At 37.9% G+C, this 19,353-nt stretch overlaps 1 protein-coding gene across 1 annotated transcript in view; it reads left to right on the forward strand.

Annotated features, from left to right (window-relative positions):
• TAOK1 (TAO kinase 1) overlaps positions 1-19,353 on the forward strand; it is a 153,920-nt gene that overhangs the window by 82,100 nt on the left and 52,467 nt on the right. Inside the window, 2 exon segments of the mRNA XM_072639833.1 lie at positions 3,375-3,601; positions 13,506-13,577. Of these exon segments, the coding sequence (XP_072495934.1) occupies positions 3,470-3,601; positions 13,506-13,577 (204 nt within the window). The 5' untranslated portion in view covers positions 3,375-3,469.

Below are 19,353 nucleotides of genomic sequence, written 5' to 3' on the forward strand. Positions count from 1 at the left end.
TAACCCTTCACTGCATTACTGTGCAGTGTTTAGTTGTTTAATACAATTGATATGCTCAGAAAGTATATTTGTATTTGTACATTAAGTACAAATTGGATTAGAGAAGAGCCGTTTAGTACATTTTAAATTATAATGAATTAGTTTTTCAGGGTCTTTTTTTTTTTAGTAATAGAAATTAACTTTCCTTTGTCATTTGAAATCTGGTGAAACAAAGCAGTAAATCGCCTTATTAATGCTTGTTGGTAAGCTGGATACATATGCATTTTTGTATTGGTAAAAAACATGGCTTCCTGGTCCATTTTCAAGGGCATATACAAAGTCCGAAAATGAGGGACAACTTGATGTTTGGGGTTGAGTGATTTTCTTTTTTTCCTTTCAAGGATATTATGGTTTGTGATCATGGCTGATTCCAAGCCTGGACTCTGTCTGATTAACAGATGTAGGGAACAGGGAATTGTGGGATTGAAGCAGTTGCTTTTGAACAACAATGTCCTTTTTGTAAGAATTTGATGCTTCTTAGAAGATGAACAACATGACATCATTGCCGCTGATCCAAGAAGCATTCCTCCAGCCGTACTGAGTGCGCTCTGGCTATTAGTGCCCTTCCCCCATCTCCTTTCAATTATGTTTGACTGATGTTATTGTGCATTGTTGGGCTTTATGCTGTAAATGGGAAACAGTTGCCCGTTTTCAAAGTTAAATTCTTAAAGTTAAAAAATCTATTTTATTCATTATTTTGATCTGAGATGAAAAAGCAATTGTCCTTCCCTCCTTTCAACTTATTTCAACTAGTTTTCTTTTTTCCTTCAAATTTATTAATTTATTTGTTTTCAGTTTTCAACAGTCACTTCCATAAGTTCTAAATTTTCTCCCCTTCCTTGCCTACTCCCTCTCCAAGACAGGATTCAGTCTTATACATACTCTACACATACATTCCTATTAAGCATTTTTACATTAGTCTTTCAACTAGTTTTCTTAAAGGGGAATTACTCAGTCATTGACAGAACTGCCCAGTTTTTAAAAATGTACATTATTGTCGTTATTGTTGCCTCTTCCTCTTTTCTGCCACAAGTGAAATTCAGCATAGGCTTAAAATTTCTACTTTTCCTATGACGTGTCTTTAATAATTCCAGGTGGATTAATTCTCCTTTCCCATTGCCTTTTAGAATAAAGTAATACTGTACTTAACTAATGATTTTTGGCCCACTCCATATTAAGCATTTGAAATAATATAAGCCTTAATAGCTTGCATTAGTTATATAGAAGCTTGCATGTGCCACAACATAGATGCCTTTCATATCATATTCAAATGCTTCTCTGTAGCCAGCCCTCTGGCTTGAGGGTTTTAGACTGTAATGGTGCTCTATTTTCTTTAGTTGTGCTTCTCCCCTCCCCTTCATGTGAAAGAAAGGATGATTATGGGGTTTTCTGGTTCACTTTGTCCTGAAAGCTCCTTCACGGGAGCGCTTTCCTACAGTGGATTGTGGCAGCTGTTTAAACTGAGTGAGCTTCAAGTGTCTGCCTGGTGCAGTCTTGTCAGTGCTCATTTGCCTGTGCTTGGCTCTGGGAGTCTTCCACTAGGCGAGTCAGGGAATCAGAAACTGAAGGGTGATGGAGTTGATTGTGTTAGCTGGTAGAGTGAGTGGCCCCAGAATTTAGTGGCTGCAGTTAATTTCCTGTGTTTTAGATCCTGCTGTTACTGCCCTCGCCAAAGGTGGCCACTGTGTGCAGATAGGAAAAAGTGAAGTACGGCTTTTAGAAAGGATGTGTAACATTTGTGCTGTGCCCATTGAAGCCCTTAGAGATAATAATTGTATGTTTCAAATGCAAGGCATGCAAGGCTAGAGTGGAGATCATGGGAATCAAAATTGAACTAGGGTAGGTTTGATCAGATCTTTCAATCTTTGCTTCACAGTTGACTTGAAAACCTTACAGAAACTGAAACTGTCCATATTATAATACAGTAGACACCTTGTCCAGAGAAGCAAGAAAAGAAGTAAAATGATTTTGGATAAGACTGCTTTTGAATTTAAAAGAAAAAACATTTTTTCTGGCTGAAGTGAATATATGATAGGAACTAGTTAGAAAACTGCAATTGTAGCTGATTTTTGATTTTAAATAATTTTGCTAAAGACTGGATTGAATAATCCAGAAGGCTTTAGATGGAATGCTGGGTGACCCAGACAGTGTCATTTTAAATAGTCACAGAGTGATAACTAGGCAATTTATCCAGTCCGTTTGCTTCAGTTTCTTTTTCTGAAGAGATGGGATTTGATGACCTCTTCTTCAGATGCCTTTCAGGACACCTTTGGGCCTGATTTTTATAGGTGAGGAAGTAGAGATCCAGAAAGATTCAGCAGTTTGCCTAAGGCCATAGTCAGGCCTTGGCAGAGTTTAGACCATATTTCAGGCCACCTTGACTCCCCCATTCTTTCTGATATACCATGTTGTTTCATGAATATAAGCAGTACATATTGGCAAAGGAATTTAAAAAATAAATAGCAGTATTTTAAATATTTTACACTTGGTACACTTCTGCTAAATTTTATTTTGACATAGGCAGTGTGACTTTGGATGGAGAGCTGACCTTAGAGACAGCAAGATCTGTGCTGCCTTTGACACCTCCACTGTGTGACCCTGAGCAGGGTATTCAGATTCTCACAGTTCTCTAAAACTATAAGTTCCAGAGAAGGTGCCAACCTGCATTATTACAGGGAATTTCCTTATTCCTGATTTTTTTTTTTTACTAGTGAAATTTCCTGTCTAGACCCCACCCCCACCATAGAAAGTAGGTAGAGGAGAAAGTAAAAGTTCTTCCAGTTACTTTAGAACATTATATGACTTGACTGATGGACTGAAAATTATGAAAGATTAGGGTCTGTTCCCCCCTTTTGCAAGAGAAAAGAACTAGGTTCTTGTTATTTAAAGGGTTTTTGAGTCATAAAAAGAAAAGATTGTTGATAGTCAATTTAGAGAGATGTCATTGTTTTAAGTTAGTTGATGTACACCTGTTGAATTTAAGAATAGGCTAGATAATTTTATGGCTACTAATTCTTTTGTTATTTGGTAATTTGTGCTAAATCAATAATAATAGATCATTATGCATTTCAAACCAAGTCAGTGAATATTGGTGTGAAACCTGCTCTCTGCTTATGCAGATCCCTATACTAGGTAGCCCCTTCCCCCTCATAAAAAGCTGCTCTTCAGGAGTTTGCATTCTTCTTGTGGGGGACATTGAGGGGTGGGGGAAAGGGAACATACTGAGAAGAGCAGGGGTGTGCTCCTCAGCAAAGCAAAGATCAAATGAGCATGTACTCACCCCAAAGTTGGGAGAGTCCCATGTCTTACCACATCATTTCTTTCCTTTCTTACAGTAGTCAATGCAGAAGTGGCTTCATTCACACAGATGAACCAAGGATTGGGACAGCAGTGTAAGCCCAGATAGTCAGAGAGCTGACTGCCCAGCAGGATGCCATCAACCAGCCGAGCGGGCAGCCTGAAGGACCCAGAAATTGCCGAGCTCTTCTTCAAAGAAGATCCAGAGAAGCTCTTCACTGATCTCAGAGAAATAGGACATGGCAGCTTTGGAGCTGTGTATTTTGTGAGTGATCACGTCATCATACTAGTCTTTTGGAGAGCAGTCCTGATATAAATGATATGGGGAAAAGAAAGAGAATTCAGAACAGTGCCCTGACCTGGGAGCTTGTGATCTGGGTGGGGAGGGAGCATACAGATGTATCAGAGGACCGGGGAGTGTGCCTTTTCTTTTTCTGATATTTTATATATTCAGGAATCCCTCAGGGGTGTTGCAGATGACAGCGATAAATAGTGCAGTGAAGAAAGTCACACGAAGTTTTTGGTTTCCTAGTGCATATAAAAGTTGTGTTTACACAGGACTGCAGTCTATTAACTGTGCAGTAGTATCATGTCTAACAGATAATGTACATCCTTTAGTTAAAAAGTACTTTATTGCTTAAAAAAAAAATCTAACCATCATCTGAGCCTTCAGGGAGTCGTAATCTTTTTGCTGGTGGAGGGTCTTGCCTCCTTGTTGACGGCTGCTTGACTAATCACAATGGTGGTTACTGAAGATTGGGGCAGCAGTGGCAATGTCTTAAAATAAGGTAACAATGAAGTTTGTTGCGTTGATTAACTCTTCCTTTTGCAAAAGATTTCTTTCTCTGTAGCACTTGATGCTACAGCATTTTACCCACAATAGAACTCCTCTCAAACCCTGGTTTATATAGTATTTTTCAATACTGTTACATTCAATATTGTTATGTCTCAGTAATAGGGAGGCTTGAAGTCAGGGAGAGAGATGAGACAAGTTGATAATTAGAGCAACATTTATTGATTAAGTTTGCCATCTTATATGGGTACGGTTCACTGCACCCCAGAACAATTACAAGAGTATCATAAAAGATCACTGCTCACGGATCACAATAAAAATATAATAATAATGAAAAACTTTGAAATATTGACAGACTTGCTAGAGTGTGACACAGAGACACGATGTGAGCACGTGTTGGAAAAATGGCACTAACAGACTTGCCCAACACAGGGTTGCCACAAACCTTCAATTTGTAGCAAAAACAACATCTTTGAAACACAGTAAAACCAGTTATGAATTTGAAAGCCAACTGGAGAGAGCCTTGGTGTTTTGTTTTGTTTTGTTTTTCAGTATAACTTAGGTATTTCAGCTTATGTAGTGAACATGTGATCTTTGTTTTCCTAGTAAGAATATTTCCTCCACCAAGTCTTGCTCTGATGCCATATTTGGATCTGGAATAGTCACTCCAGGTCCTCCAAGACTCTACCCGCAGAGTGGCAAGGCTTACAGTTTGAAGAGATTCATTACTGGGCTAATTGCTGTAGGCTGAGTCCTTCAGCAACAACAGCTCTCCGGAATTTGCTGTCAGGAGGCATTGCAGGTGGGATCAGTGGAAAGTGAGCTCTTGCTGGCCGAATGTGAGATCCTCAGACTGGAGTAATAGTGTCATTTCTTAGAATGATTTTATGATGGCATTGAAATCAAGTGCCGCCCTTAACAGCAATTATCTTCAAAACCCTCTGTTTAGCTTAGAATTGAAATGAAATAATCTGTCTTCATAATGTGGAAACTTGAGCATATGACAGCTGTGAAGAACGGAGGCTTTGTGCTGGTGTGAGGTAAACCAAAGACTGTGCTTACTTACCTTCTTTGGGATCAGGTATGTAACATTAGGCAAAATACCATCAAAGAGAACACATAGATCATCCAGTTCAGTCTTCTGATTTTACATAGAGGGAAACTGAGTTAGACAGAGTAGAAATGACATGGACAAAGTCCCACAGCCAGGAAGTAGCAGAACTAGGGAGTGACTGTTCCTAGTTGGGTGACACTGACCAAGTAACTTCTCTCTGGGCCTCAGTTTCCTCAACTATAAAATAAGGATAATAACAGCCCTTACCTCTCAGGGTTGCTGCGAAGATCAAATGATTGTAAAGCACTTAACGTGGAGCCTGGCATATAGTAGGTGCTTAATAAATTCTGTTCCTTTCTCCCCTTCTTTTCCTTCCCCTCCCCCTCTTTTTTAGCCAGGACCCAGATATTTTTGTTTTCTGATTCTGCTTTGAGGCTTTTTATTTTAGTAAATTTTTTTTTGTTTAAAGTGAAAACTGTTATCACATCAATCTCTTAAGAGATATTTACCTATTCAAGAAAAATCTGTAGAGTAACTTTACAAAAAGCATTTCAGCATAACATTGATTCAGCACGGATTAGCTGGTTAGTGAAGGCGTCTTGCCCACTTAACCAGCCCTGAACTCTGACAAAGGACAGGCCAGAGACCCTCTGCAACCAGAAATAAATGACCAGGTCATTACCATTTTCTCCAAAAAACTTTGCTGATAAAATGTGAATAGTGAAGATAGTGGAAATAGAGTTGCTGTCCCTTTAATGCTTTGGATTTCTGCCTCTTTTACCTTTGAGATACTAAAAACAGGAGACTTCTTCATGGTCCTCTGGGGGACATGGAAGTGCTGATGCTGTGGCTCCGGGGAGCTTCATTTGCCCAGTGAGGGGCACCTTTTCTTTTAAGCAGCTGAATGTTCATCAGAAAAAGAGAATTTTGTGTTTCCTAGCTTCAGATTCTACAAAAGTGCCATTTATTGTCTGAGTTTTGTTTTCTTTGATTAACCCCCATTTGCCTAAGTTGTATTTATTCTTGGTTTTTCTTCACCTTTTTTAAAAAAGTGTTTTCCCCCTTTTTACCAGAAGAGATCCACAAACAGCTTCCTAATGCTGATGGGAATGTAAGAAGTCTTCATGTTCAGTTCCCTCATTTTACAGATGAAAACACATAGGCTAGTATCAGTTAAGTGACCTTCTCAAGTCATTTGATTTGTAAATAATAGGTTCCAAACTAGGACCTTTTTGCCTGTTTATTAAGGGCCTACGACATGTTATACATTGTGCTAATCACTACCGACATTACTTCATTTGATCCTCAGAACAACCCTGTGAAGTAATAGTTGCTGTTATTATCTATCCATTTTACAGTTGAGGAAGCTGAGGCAAATACATCTAAATGACTCGCCCAGGATCACACAGCTAGTAAATATCTGAAACTGGGTTTGAACCTAGGTCTTCTTGACTCCACACCTAGCACTCTATCCACTCCTGGCTACCTCCAATCCAAAGCTTTTTCTATTATGCCATTGTATCTAAGGTCATATCTCTGGGGAAAAAAAAATTTGAAGACTCACTTCAAATCTTGTTTGACCAACCCAGAAAATCCAAGGTAATGCTCTAGTAAAACAGTACCTGCCTCTCCTGTTCTCTTATCTGGTTTACACTGTTTTGTTTTAATTTCTGTCATTTAATAGTCTCTAAATTTGTAGAAGAGGCTCTTTAATTAATTCAACCAGCTTCTATTAAATGTCTCACCAAAATCTAGCTCCTATTAGGATCCTAAACCCAAAGAAATTATTTTCTATTGTCATCAAGTTAATTCCTTATGAATCTTGAAAAGTTGCTATTTTCTGAGGGGAAAAAAAAAGTAAGCAGAAATAGAAATGACCAAATACTCCGCTAAAAGGGATTACTTAATAATAACTAACTTTAGCAGTCATAATCAGTAAAGGCTAAAGCCAATGAAATTATAAAGCTAATTAAAGTCAATTGAAACTTTGATTCCACATGTTTAAAATTTTATACCAACTCAACCAAGAAATATTTCTTGAAAACCAATCAAAGCAGTGGGCTAAGAAGACGATTATTAAAATTACCTCTGACTTATTTTGTATTGATAATCTTAATAAAGAAAGTGTTACTTATTCCAGCGTTAGTTTACATATACGTACTGAGTTATTGAAGTAAATGTTTCTGACAGCATTAACCTATTCTGTTGACTTCCCTTCATACCAGATTTTTCTTTCCAAAGATATAGAATGTAGGTATGATTTTTTTTTTAAGATAAGGAAATTCTACCCACCCACCTCACATTTTCCACTAGAATAGTCAACCTAGATCCCAACGAGTTAAACCAAGTAGCATTAGTAGCCACTGAGTCATCTCCTAAGCTCTTTTAAAGTTAGGTCCAGATGGAGAATGGGCCCAGTAATTCTTATTTTGCAACATACATAAGTTCTTGTATAAGGCCAGTTTTTGTACATTATGCCTTACAGCATCATGGGAGTTTGTTGTTGAAAGTAATTTTATGATTAATTCTTTAGATAAATTAAATTTTACAAAAAGTAATTTTTTCATGTGTTGGATGTCCTTACAGAGTTGTACATTTATAGTTCTATATCATAACCCATGTTGATTTGAGACAGTAGAGAAGGATGACCCTCAGTATGGGCATTTTTCATTTGTGAAGGCTTGACTTAAAAATGTTCCTTAAGTATGAATGGCAAGTCTGTGCTGGGATCAAAGATACCTCTGAAATCATCTTCTTATTCTGCTTCCCCTTCTTTTTCCCTGTGTGCTGTAGCACCCATTTTCCAATGGATGGTGAATACTGGCAGTATATAGCCTGAAACATCTTGGGTAGTATCCCCATAACATCAGAGTACTTCTTCCTCTTGGTCTTGTAGTTTGTCTTTGTGGACACAGGTTTACCAGGACAGTGAGCAGAATGGCCTTGAGTAAGTCCGTCAACAGTTACTTGTTGAGCTCCTACTTTCTGCTTGTCCTGGTGATATCCGCTAATGATAACAAAGACAAAAATAAAAATGAAACAGTCTCTGCCTTCAAAGGAACTAGTGCTCTCCCAGGAGAGACAACATATATCGACTAGTGTATACACAAAAAATTCAAAGTGATTTGGGGTCAGGTGAGAATGTTATTAATAAGAGGGGTGTGGAGAGGCCCGAGGCTCACTTGGGCTGAAAACTGGAAAGAAACTAGAGATTCTAAGAGGTGGAGTCTTGGTGGATGTGGAGCCCAGCCATTACATTTACTAGCACAGAGAGGAAAGATGGAGTAATATCTATGAAAAATATCAGGAAGGCCAAGACAGTTTGACTGGACTGTATAGTGTATGAATTATAGAGGATATAATATATAATATATAACAGGCTAGAAAGGCCAGTTTATAAAAGACTTTAAATGTCAAACAAAGAAACTTTGTAGATGATCCTGGAGGTAATAGGGAGGTATTAAGGATTCTTGAGCAGGTCAGTGACATAGTCAGAATAGAAAATTATCCTGAATAGTGGATCATCAATTCTTGAGATAGGGAGACAATATAGAAAGCTATTGCAAAAGTTCAGGCAAGAAGTGATGAAGGTTTAAACTGAAGTTGCATCTGTTGTCCCTAAGGGGATTTGGAAGAATATAGACCATGGATTGGGTTGGGGGTTGGGGGCGGTGGAACCAGAGGGAAGAGTTCATGTCAGTGCCTTAAAACAAAGCTCTGGTGGCCTTAGCCTGGTTCTGCCTCTAATCTCCTTCTGTCCTTCACACAGCTGCTACATTTACCGTCATGCTCAGATCAAATTTTGGTACTACGGAGATCAGACTCTTCAGTAACTCCCTATCAAGAATATATTGAATTTTTGCCTATGGAGTTAAGTTCAGACTGCCTGGCTTGAAATTCAAGGCTAATAAGTGTTTGAATTGAATTGATTGCCTTGCCCTTTCAGATACTATAGGGCAGTTTGACTAAGTGCCAAACTCATGGTGGGTGCTCAATCAATGTTTATTTTTCATTTGAAAAGATTAGTTTGAAAGCATCTTTGCAATTAATATCTATCTCAAATTCTCAAATAGCTTTTATAATAACCTAATAAAATAAATTCAGACTCCCAGATTTGAGTTTTACTGTAATGAAGCCTTAGATGGGTATTCCTTCTGTATCACCAGTTCTTTACATCTGTGGCTTCATGACTGGCAACTGAAGCTTCCAATTTGTATGTCCAGCTCTTAGTAGTACTTTGAGTACAGTAGGCACTTATTACTGCGCTTTTTCCTATATTCAGAACTAGCTAGTTGTAATTATAAAATGAGGAAACAAACAGAAATTAGAATTCATATGCCTTCAAAACCTAGCCTGTGTACTGTGACTAAAAATATCCATTACTCTCCAGCCAGTCTGGTGATGAATCTCTCATGATTAAGACTAGACTGGTGGTTTGACAAGAGGCTCCCACCACGCCCATGCTCCACGTCTTTCCAGTGTGGTAGAATTGTGCAGAACTTGTCTTCCATTGACAGAGTGTTTGAGAACACAGGGTTCATTGCCATTCTCCAGTGGGGCTACAAAGGGGAACGTTCACTGGACATTTACATTTCAGTGTTTAAAAAAAAGAGGAATGTTTTTGGAAACATTTTGGAAACAATTATTAGGAGATGGCTATTTCTGTACAAGATGTAGCTATTTGGAGAATGTAAGTCAGAAGACCTACATTTGGATGCCAGCTTTGCCACTAGCTTTGGGCAAGTCACTTCACCTTGTCATATGTACAAGACGGTCGAACTCTCTGAGATGGGCTCTAGCATCTACTGATTTGTTTTTTAGTCACTTGAAGGAGAAAAAGCCCAAATCCTTCTGGAACTGCTCCTTTGTTGAGTAAGTCCTAATTCTAGGTAAGCTTGATAGATAAGAGTTTTTGCAACGACTTCAATCATGGCTAGTTTCTCTCTTTAATTCTAAGAGCAGGACAGTAGAATGTCTAAAAGTGTAGAAAATATGTTCATGGTGGTTAAAAAAGTGAATGAACTGTAATAGTTCAGGTACAGATACAACAGTGAGACCTGGAGTCCCATACATTAGAAGTAGTTGAATCTTAGCCAGATCAGTAGTCTTTGCGATCTGCTTCAGAAATATTTATTTTGCCAGAATATTATGGTAGTGTCAGAATGGCAGTCTCTGAGCCATAGGTTTGACTTTCAGTTCTACCATTTTTACTGTTTGCGTGAACTGGGCAAATCACTTACCTCTGGGTGCCCATCTTCGTCTATAAAACGAGGATATTGAACTGGTTTATCTTGAAAAGTACTTTCCCCTTTGAAGGCTTAGAAACCCGTGCCTTGGATATTTAGTAGAATAAAAAGCTTTGAAAGTTTTTTTTCAACTCTGTGAAAGAATTAGACCTTGCTAAATCATTTTTTAGTGGTTTCAGTATTATTGATAGCTTGCTGGTGTGTGTGTATATATATATATATGCATGTTTGAGTGTAAAATTAGATCACAGCAGTGATAGTGTACACAGTTCAGGTTGACTTTTTAACCTCATTACTTAATAGAGTTTAATAATAATGTATAAGTTTTTTCATTTCTACCATTGAAAATTAAACATTTTCTCCTGTTTTTCAACTCATATTGTTGGTGTAAATAATATATTACTAGGTTAGTCATTGTGAAAGAATTCACTCTTTTAAACCATTTCTTCTTTTTAGTCTTTGCTCTTGCCTTACCTATATTTTTTGATTATTGTGTCCTGTCACCACATATCTAACTATAGGGAGTTGTGCTTTTTCTCCAGTACATTTTTTTTATTAGTTAGGAGAGTGGATCACCTTTGAATGAAGTTTGTTACAGATATATGAATGCTGCTTTAAAAAATAGAAACGTTTTCAGCAAGGCAGAGTAATCCAGAACACAGTATTAAAATATATCTTTGAAACTGACCTCAAGAATCTTGTGTAGCAGAAGGAGACGACCTCTCTAGATTGACAGATTGAGAAGTTTGACATTGAGTCTCTGCTGATGGTAGATGGCTGTGAGGTAATTGGGCAGACAGAGCACTAAACCAGGAATCTAGTGACTGTGTGTGACTTTGGGGAAGTCACTTGATCATTTTGTGTCTTTAACATAAGAATAATCTGACCACCTAGTTACTTAACTTTGAAAGAAGATGGGATGATGCATGTAATAGATAAACTCTTTAGAGAAAGAATGTTCATTTCATTGGAATCAATTAAGCTACCAGCAGGTTAGGCTAGACATAGTTTGCATTGTTTATCAAGAAAGCAAATTGATTATCCCCTTAGAATATTTATTGTTCATGCCAAACTTTTAAAGATATAGGCCTAAATAGTCTTCAGAACCATTGGAATTTATACATTAGTTACAAACCATTCTTATTTTATTCATAGTGCAGTTTCCCCAAGGATCTCCATTGCAGGCCACACAATCTGTAGGTAGTCACCAAGCTTTGAATACTTGACCAGCATCTTTTTTGTACACACTAATATGCCTCTCCATCCCCCATCTCCTGAGCTATCCATTCCCCTGACTGCCTGCACATGTCTCATAGCAAATTCTTTAAAGAGACTTAGAGATTAATCGGGAGACTGGATTCTCCAAAAGGTTAAATGATTTATATGCTTACCTCCTATTGTTTTCTGTCTTTAGTACTCACAGTTTAATTGTACTCTGAATAAGTTCTGATGATGCAACATTCTCCCTCGTCTCCTTTTCCAGAGGAGGTGATATTATGTTTTAGAGAGAGAGCCCTGTGCTTAGACAGGCCTGCTGTTAACTATTTGTGTGACTTTGGGTTAGTTAGTCACTTTACTGGCTGAGCCTAAGCTCCGACCAGAATGCTTTTAAACTCAGAACTTGCCTTATATTTTGTTGTGTTGGGTTTTTGGTGAGTGCTGCCAGGGGACAAGGGGTTAACATGTGAAAAAGAAGCACATGTTAACAATACTATAAGCATCCCTAGAAGCCTCACACTGTAGTTGTGTGGAATGTCATCTTGGGCTTGCCAGATAATCACTACAGTTGACTTGCGTTCTTCTTTAGTTCTTGTGTGCTCCTTCCTCTTCCATCACCCCTTGACATGTCTGCCCTGTAGTCTCCTGCTTGCTGTTAGTATAGCAGATATGCTCTCTGTAGCCCAAAGGATCTTTTAGAACTGTTGGAAATCAGTCTTCGCTACCCCTAAAGTCCGAGGTTAGAGGTTTTGAGAAAACAGTAGACCAGTGATGTGCACGTGCTCATTTCTGAGAGAAAGGTTTTAGGAGTCCCTATGACACCTACCAGTAAGAGAAGTGGAGAGGAAAAGTAGGTATAGCCCTCTCTTCCTCTTGTATTTTTTCTTCACTCTTCTCTCGCTTCCCCCACTAGAATTGGACAGTGGCAATTATACATCTGAACTGGGCTGAACTGTAGAGACCAAACTGGACTTTGCTAGAAAGTTCATAAATCCTTCTGAATTTCTAACTGGTAGAATATGTTTTTTTCCCCCACTTAATAGTATTTTATTTTTTTTCCAGTTACATGTGAAGATAGTTTTCAACATTGACTTTTATAAGACTTTGAGTTTCAAATTTTTCTCACACCCCTCCTCTCGAATGCAGGAAGCAATCTGATATAGGTTATACATGGACAATCATAATAATCATATTTCCAAATTAGTCATGCTGTGAAAGAGGAGTCAGAACAAAAAGGAAAAACCACAGAAATGGAAAAACAAAAAACCCAGTGAAAATAGTAGGTTTCAATCTGCATTCAGACGCCATAGTTCTTTCTCTGCATGTGAACAACTTTTTCCATCACAGGTCTTTTGGAATTGTCCTGGATCATCGTATTACTGAGAAGAGCTAAGTCAGTTACGGTTGATCATTGCACAGTGTTGCTGTTCCTTTGTACAATGTTCTTCTCGTTTTGCTCACTTCACCCAGCATCAGTTCATCAAAGTCTTTACTGGTAGAATATGTTGAGGAGATACTTTTATTCAACTTTCTCCTCTTCTGACTAGTCCTTCAAGGAGTAAAATACGAGCAGCTAATGTAGCAGCCACACTGACCGACTGACTCCGCGCTCCTCCTCCTTCAGTTTTTCAGAAGCCTCCAAATAAAATTGCATCATCTCCTGCAGTAGGGGAGAGTGGGTGGGTTGGCATAGTAGGCACATTGGATATTTGGAACCTTGGAAACAGGAATCAAGGACTAGGGAAGGAGCACTGTTTATAGTTAGTTTATAGCGCTTAATTTGGAGAAATGATTTCACAAATTCCGTTGTTTGAGAAATGTATGAAATGACCTAGTGCTTTTCTTTATGATGTTGCAGGCACGGGATGTGCGCACCAATGAAGTGGTGGCCATCAAGAAAATGTCTTATAGTGGAAAGCAGTCCAATGAGGTACGTGAAAGAATTTACGTTGATGCTAAACTGACCCGGATTGATCAGGAAAGGAAATATTCTGGGTATGCTCACATAATTTGTTTAACTACACATTGTGTGTATCACAGACCAGTTACCAGTTTTCAGAGTCTAGAATACTACAGAATAATGTGGTAAAAAGAACCCTGAATTGGGGGTCAGGCTTCAGGCTCTGATTTCAGCTCTGCAACTTTGTGTGGTTTGGGTTAAGTCACTCAGCCTCTGTGGGCCTGAGTTTCCTCATGTGTCAAAGAGATGGTTGGACTAGGTGGCTTCCAGGGTCCCTTTCAGCCTTCACTTGTTATTCTATGATCCTATAAATATATTGACAGAATACCTTTTGAATTTTGTGTTTTTCCTTGATGGCTCAGCTAGTACTGTGAGGTTGTCTTGGGGTCACCCTCGTGAATAGTCACTCACTGTACTGTGAGTGTAACGCTGTGTATGGTAATACACAATCCCCATTGATTGGAGGCCTGGTAAGTCAGCTCTTACTGTAACCTTAAAAATGGGCACACAGTTGCTTTCTTAGTTATTTGATAGTTAGACAAACACATTTTAAAACTGATGAAGACCAAAAAAAATTAATGGAGGCAAATGACAATCTGTCTCCATTTCCTCAAAGTAAAACTCACTAACTCCTTCAAACCTTTGTACTCTGACTTCTCTTTCTCCCACTGTTCTACTGAAACTATTCTCCCACAAATTGTTAATTACTTCCTTACAGCCCAAACCAGTGGACTTTTTCAGTCTTTACCTTCTATCATCATTTGACACTGAACTAACCACTCCTTGATACTTCAGTCTCCTTTGACTTCCATGACATGATGTGGATATATTTCTCTACCTAGCTCTTTTTTAAATTTCTTTGGCTTCTCCTCTTCTTCCTGTCTCTTAACAAAGTTGTCTTTGAAGGCTTTGTCCTTGCCCTCTTAACTCTCTTTAAAAAAAAAAATTAGTAAAATAAGTTTTATTGATATCTTTACTTTTATACCACAGTTTTAGTTTTCAACAAGCCTCATCCATAAATCAGATCTTCCCTTGTAAAAAGAAATAATTAACCAAAAACAAAACCCAGCATGGTATAATAGATGAAACACTGGATTTGGAGTTAAAAGAACCCCAACTTGAATCCTGTCTTGACAACTTACTACTCCCTCTGTGAGCTTGGGCAAGTCACTACATTTCCATGGGTTTCTGCATTCTCATCCATGAAACTGAGGGAGTTGAACTTGACTGAGCTGTAATGTCTCTTCCAACCCTAGATTTTTTACCCCATGACTGTGACTGAGACCTCTGTCTCTCTCCATGCCTCTATTCTGTTTTCTGGGTTTTTTGGGCTTCCTTTTGTTATTTTTTAAATTTACATTGTTGTTGTCTTTGTGTATAAGCATGTATTTCTTATTTCAGTCTTGATCAGTTTCATGTTTCTCTGAATTCCTTATGTTTGTGATTTCTTGCTACATTATAATATTTCATTATATTTATCTGCTACAATTCATTCAAGCTTTCCCTAGTCTGTGGGAGCCTACTCTATTTGGGTTTTTCTCACTGCCGCAGAAGATGGTATGTATTGTTCCTTCCTTTCTTTCTTTGACCTAATTGAAGATATGTGCTAAGCAGTGGAATTGATGGGTTACAGGGTCCAATGAGGTTAATCACTTTTCTGATAAAATGCCTGTTGTTTTCCAAGATGGTTGGACCAATTCACAGCTCCACCAAACAAACAAAGCTTACCATATCCCCTCTAACAGGAGCTGTTTCAGCTTTATTGTTTTTATCAACTTGCTGGGCAAGAAGTAAACCACAGATTTGTTTTGATTTGCATTTCTCTTTTTATTTATGATTCGGAGCATATTTTCATATAGCCTTTGATTGCATTTCTTTTTTTACATGCTGTTCATGTCCTTTGACTATTTATATATTGAAGAGTTATCCCCTCTTTCTCTCTCCCCTCTCCTAGTTTCTCCAGCCTTGTACATTTTAAGTACCTAATTAAATGCTAATTTGAATTTAGCTCATTCACTTCCAGGGCTTAATTTTTAACCTCTATTTAGATGACTCCCAAATCTTTCTCTCCCACACAGATCTCTCCCCAGAAATTTGATCCCCTATTTATAGCTGCTAAATAATAGATGGTTTGACTGAGATGTCTTGGTCACCTTAAACTAATCATTTCTAAAACTGAACTCATTGTTGCCTCCCTAAACCAAAACAAAATTCTGCCTCTTCCCCTATTTTTAATGGTGCTGCTACCAATTTATCCATTTGACCTGAAACTTCAGAGTGATCTTTGACACACTATCACCTTTAATATCTAATTAGCTGCTTGGTCCTGTGTGTCCTATACTAAGTGGTTGGTTCATCCTTTCTGCTTCCATTGTATCCACCCTATTTCAGACCCTCTTTTTCCCTGGACTTTTCAGTCAGCCTCCTAACTTGTCTTCCTGCCTTTTCAGAGGCATTTCTAGGCCACTCCTAGTCAAAAACCTTCTGTGACTTCCAGTTGCTTAATATTATAAAATAAAATATTCCATAATCTGCCTTTTACTGCCCTCCCCAGTCTAGTGTCCTTCTATCTTTCTATTCTCCCCTTCTCATTGCTTGTACTGTACTTGTACTTACTTGTACTATACTTTCCAGTCAGATGAAACTGTCCGCTCAGTGCCCTTTGTTCCATGCCTGCCTTCTCTCTGCCTTATGCTGTGTGCTTGGGATGGACACCCCTCACCCCCCACTCCCATTCTTTACCTTTTCATTCACATGTCACTTCCTGATTCTCCTAAGTGAAAGTCGTCACACTCTTCTGAGATTTCTCACAGTACTTTATCTGGATGAACTTTCTCCATTCTGCCTTGTTATTTGTGTAAATCTCTTACCCTGGTCCCCAATCCGTTATCCTCAATGTTGTACATTCTCTTAGGGTAAATACTGTGTCTTGCATTATCCTTGTATCCCAGTAACTTAATACTATGCCATGTATATACTCTTGGCATTTAACAAAATTTGTTGGGTTGGATTGAATTAAAAAGAGTTTATTTTAGAGCAGTTCATTAAAATTCTGACTTGCTGATTAAATTCATTTCAGCTACTTAAGTAGTGTCTTGGTTACATAAAATCCGAAAGTGGAAAAAACAAATTAACATTTATAAATCTTTGTTTAAAAGTGGGTAAGGTTTTCATCTTTAAAAAGTGAAGGTTTGGTGCTAGAATTTATTTTGCATTTTATGAGGTACTTAATTTTATTATGATAGATACTTGTTAGGAATTATCACGATGAACATGATAGTTTGCTTACCTGTAGAATTTAATAAAAGCAGATCCCATCAAAAACTGACAGAAGTAAGAAAACAGGAACAATCATTTTCTGTAAAACCATGGAAAGACAGGCACGTCATTTGTAAATTTTTGAATTAGTCTTAACATTCTGGATATAAACTTGGATTTATGCAAGTAACATATCTAAACTATTGTTGTGGCCCAGCAATTCCAGTCCTTGATATATACCCTCCAAGTAGGTCAAAGATAATACCAAGATATTCCCAACAGCCCTTTTCTGTGGTAGCAAAGAATTCTAGACAACATAGATGACTACAAGTTGGGTATGAGAGTTGGGTGAATTGATTTTTTAAAAAAAAATAGTATATGAATTGATACAGTATTGTGGTATAGTAAGAAATAATCGATATGAGGAATTCTGAGAAATGTGGAAAGATTTTTTTCCCAAAGAAGTGATTTTAACTAAAACAGAAAACATTTATTCTGTATTTATGCCAGCATTGAATTCTATGTCACTATGACATTTTTATAATAGAATTTTGATGTCTCAGACCCATTGAAAAATTGAGAAGAGGTTTCATATGTACCTCCCAGTTTAACTTTCAAACTATGTATACATGTATTTGTTGTGCCAGTCTCCAATCTGAATTTCATGATGAATTTTTTTCTTCTTCCCCCTCCCTCATCAGCTTTATAGTATCAAATTCATTTACTAATACTCTACTAATAAAAAGATAATCTGTACCTACTTTTTCTCTTTACTGTTTAACTACTGTGGACTATACGTAATCTGTTCCCAAGAGTGAAACAGCTTATGTCAGCTTCTGTCTCTTTCCTCGAGTTATATATGTGTATTTATAATACTCAGTGAACTTCAGAACAAACAGGCCAGGTCCATTAATTGATTAATGTAGAAGGTCCCTTGATTTTTTTGTCTTTTACTTGAAGCCTAATAGATTGGGAGGTGGGAAGAACTTTGGAGACAGTTTATTCCAAGCTCCTTGTTTTACTGGGGAGAAAACAGGCTCAGAAACAGTGAGGCTCAGGGTTATCTAACCAATAAGCAGAATTGCCCTTTGAACCCAGTTGCTCAGAGTGGTGTGCTCTGCTGCCTTTCCAGAGAGCCAAGAGTGGTGCACCCAGCCCATATTGCAGATGGAACTATTCATGTTGGGCCCGATTGAATAGAGTTTCAAAAGTGAACATGAATATTTCTGTCAACCTGTTTTTGGTTAGAACCTGGATTTGATTGACTTCAGTTTTACCATTTCTGCAGTTGTAGGTTTGAGTAGTTAAACTGTAGTTAATATATTTTAAAAAGAAGGATGTGGAATTGCTTGGGGGGGAAGGAGGATAAAAAACTAAACCAAAATTATGATACACAGCTTTTTTTGGGGTGGTAAGTTGCGATACAGATGGAAATAAAGTGACAAGCTGTTTCAAAAAGAAATTTCAAGGCTTCCAATGATGGCAGAATGAAGATGGGATTTTCATTGGTAAATCCCAAAGATTTGAGTGTCAAATTAGTTATCCAAGGAAGATTTGAACTTTAGTTCCTTGAGGATATGAGTTTAACATGTATTGAGAAACTAGAATTCTAAATATGGCCTAGAAGAAGAAATGGCTTTCATTCTGATTCTAGACAAAGAGTAAACTATTGGTGAATTTCTGGTTTTCTTTTTATGGTCTGTTTCAGTCTAGTAAGGGTAGTTTTTGCTTTACCAGGCAATGAGAATACTGGAAATGCTCAGATTGCTTGGTTTCTCCCCATCCTATCATTTGAAGTCATCTGCTTTGAGGAAAGTTGTCCTGGCCCCAGCCTTGGTTGCCCAGCTGCTTACCGGGTATCTTTCAGCTATCTTCTATCCCTCCAATGCGGGGGACAGCAGAGACATAGGTAGAATGTGAAGAATGACTATGAAGAGAAGAAATACAAGCATTATTCTGGTTAAATAAAAATTAACTTCATAAGTGCTGGAGTTTTGACTAAATCACCTTTTGGCACAAACACATTGCTCTCCCAAAAGAGTCGTTATGTTCCAATACCCATAGCATTGCAATACTAGAATGAACTGAAGATGAATCTATATACATACACACATATTTTGTAGTACTAGTACTTTTCTACCCTCAGCTAAAAATATAGGTTGGTAAAAACTATTTGTGCTAGATGTAACACTAAGAAGATCTGATTTCTAGAGAGGCAGAACCAGTGTCATCATAAGCAGGAAAAAGTACAACAGCTCCACCCAAAAAACCAACCAGATAAACAGCCTTTAAACAGAAAACGCTCCAGACCAATTTCTGATCAGGAAATCCAAGAGAAAGTCACAATTATTTTCTCTCAGCATAAGAGATAAGCAGGAGAGATCTGTGGACACCGTGAGTGGGTTCTGGTCAAGAGCTCACTGCGCAGAGCTTGCAGGGACTGAAAGAGATCAGAGACTCTATGCCGGGGCAGGATGACATCATGATG

The sequence above is a fragment of the Notamacropus eugenii genome, chromosome 2, assembly GCF_028372415.1.
Source record: "Notamacropus eugenii isolate mMacEug1 chromosome 2, mMacEug1.pri_v2, whole genome shotgun sequence".
NCBI classification, from domain to species: Eukaryota; Metazoa; Chordata; class Mammalia; order Diprotodontia; family Macropodidae; genus Notamacropus; species Notamacropus eugenii.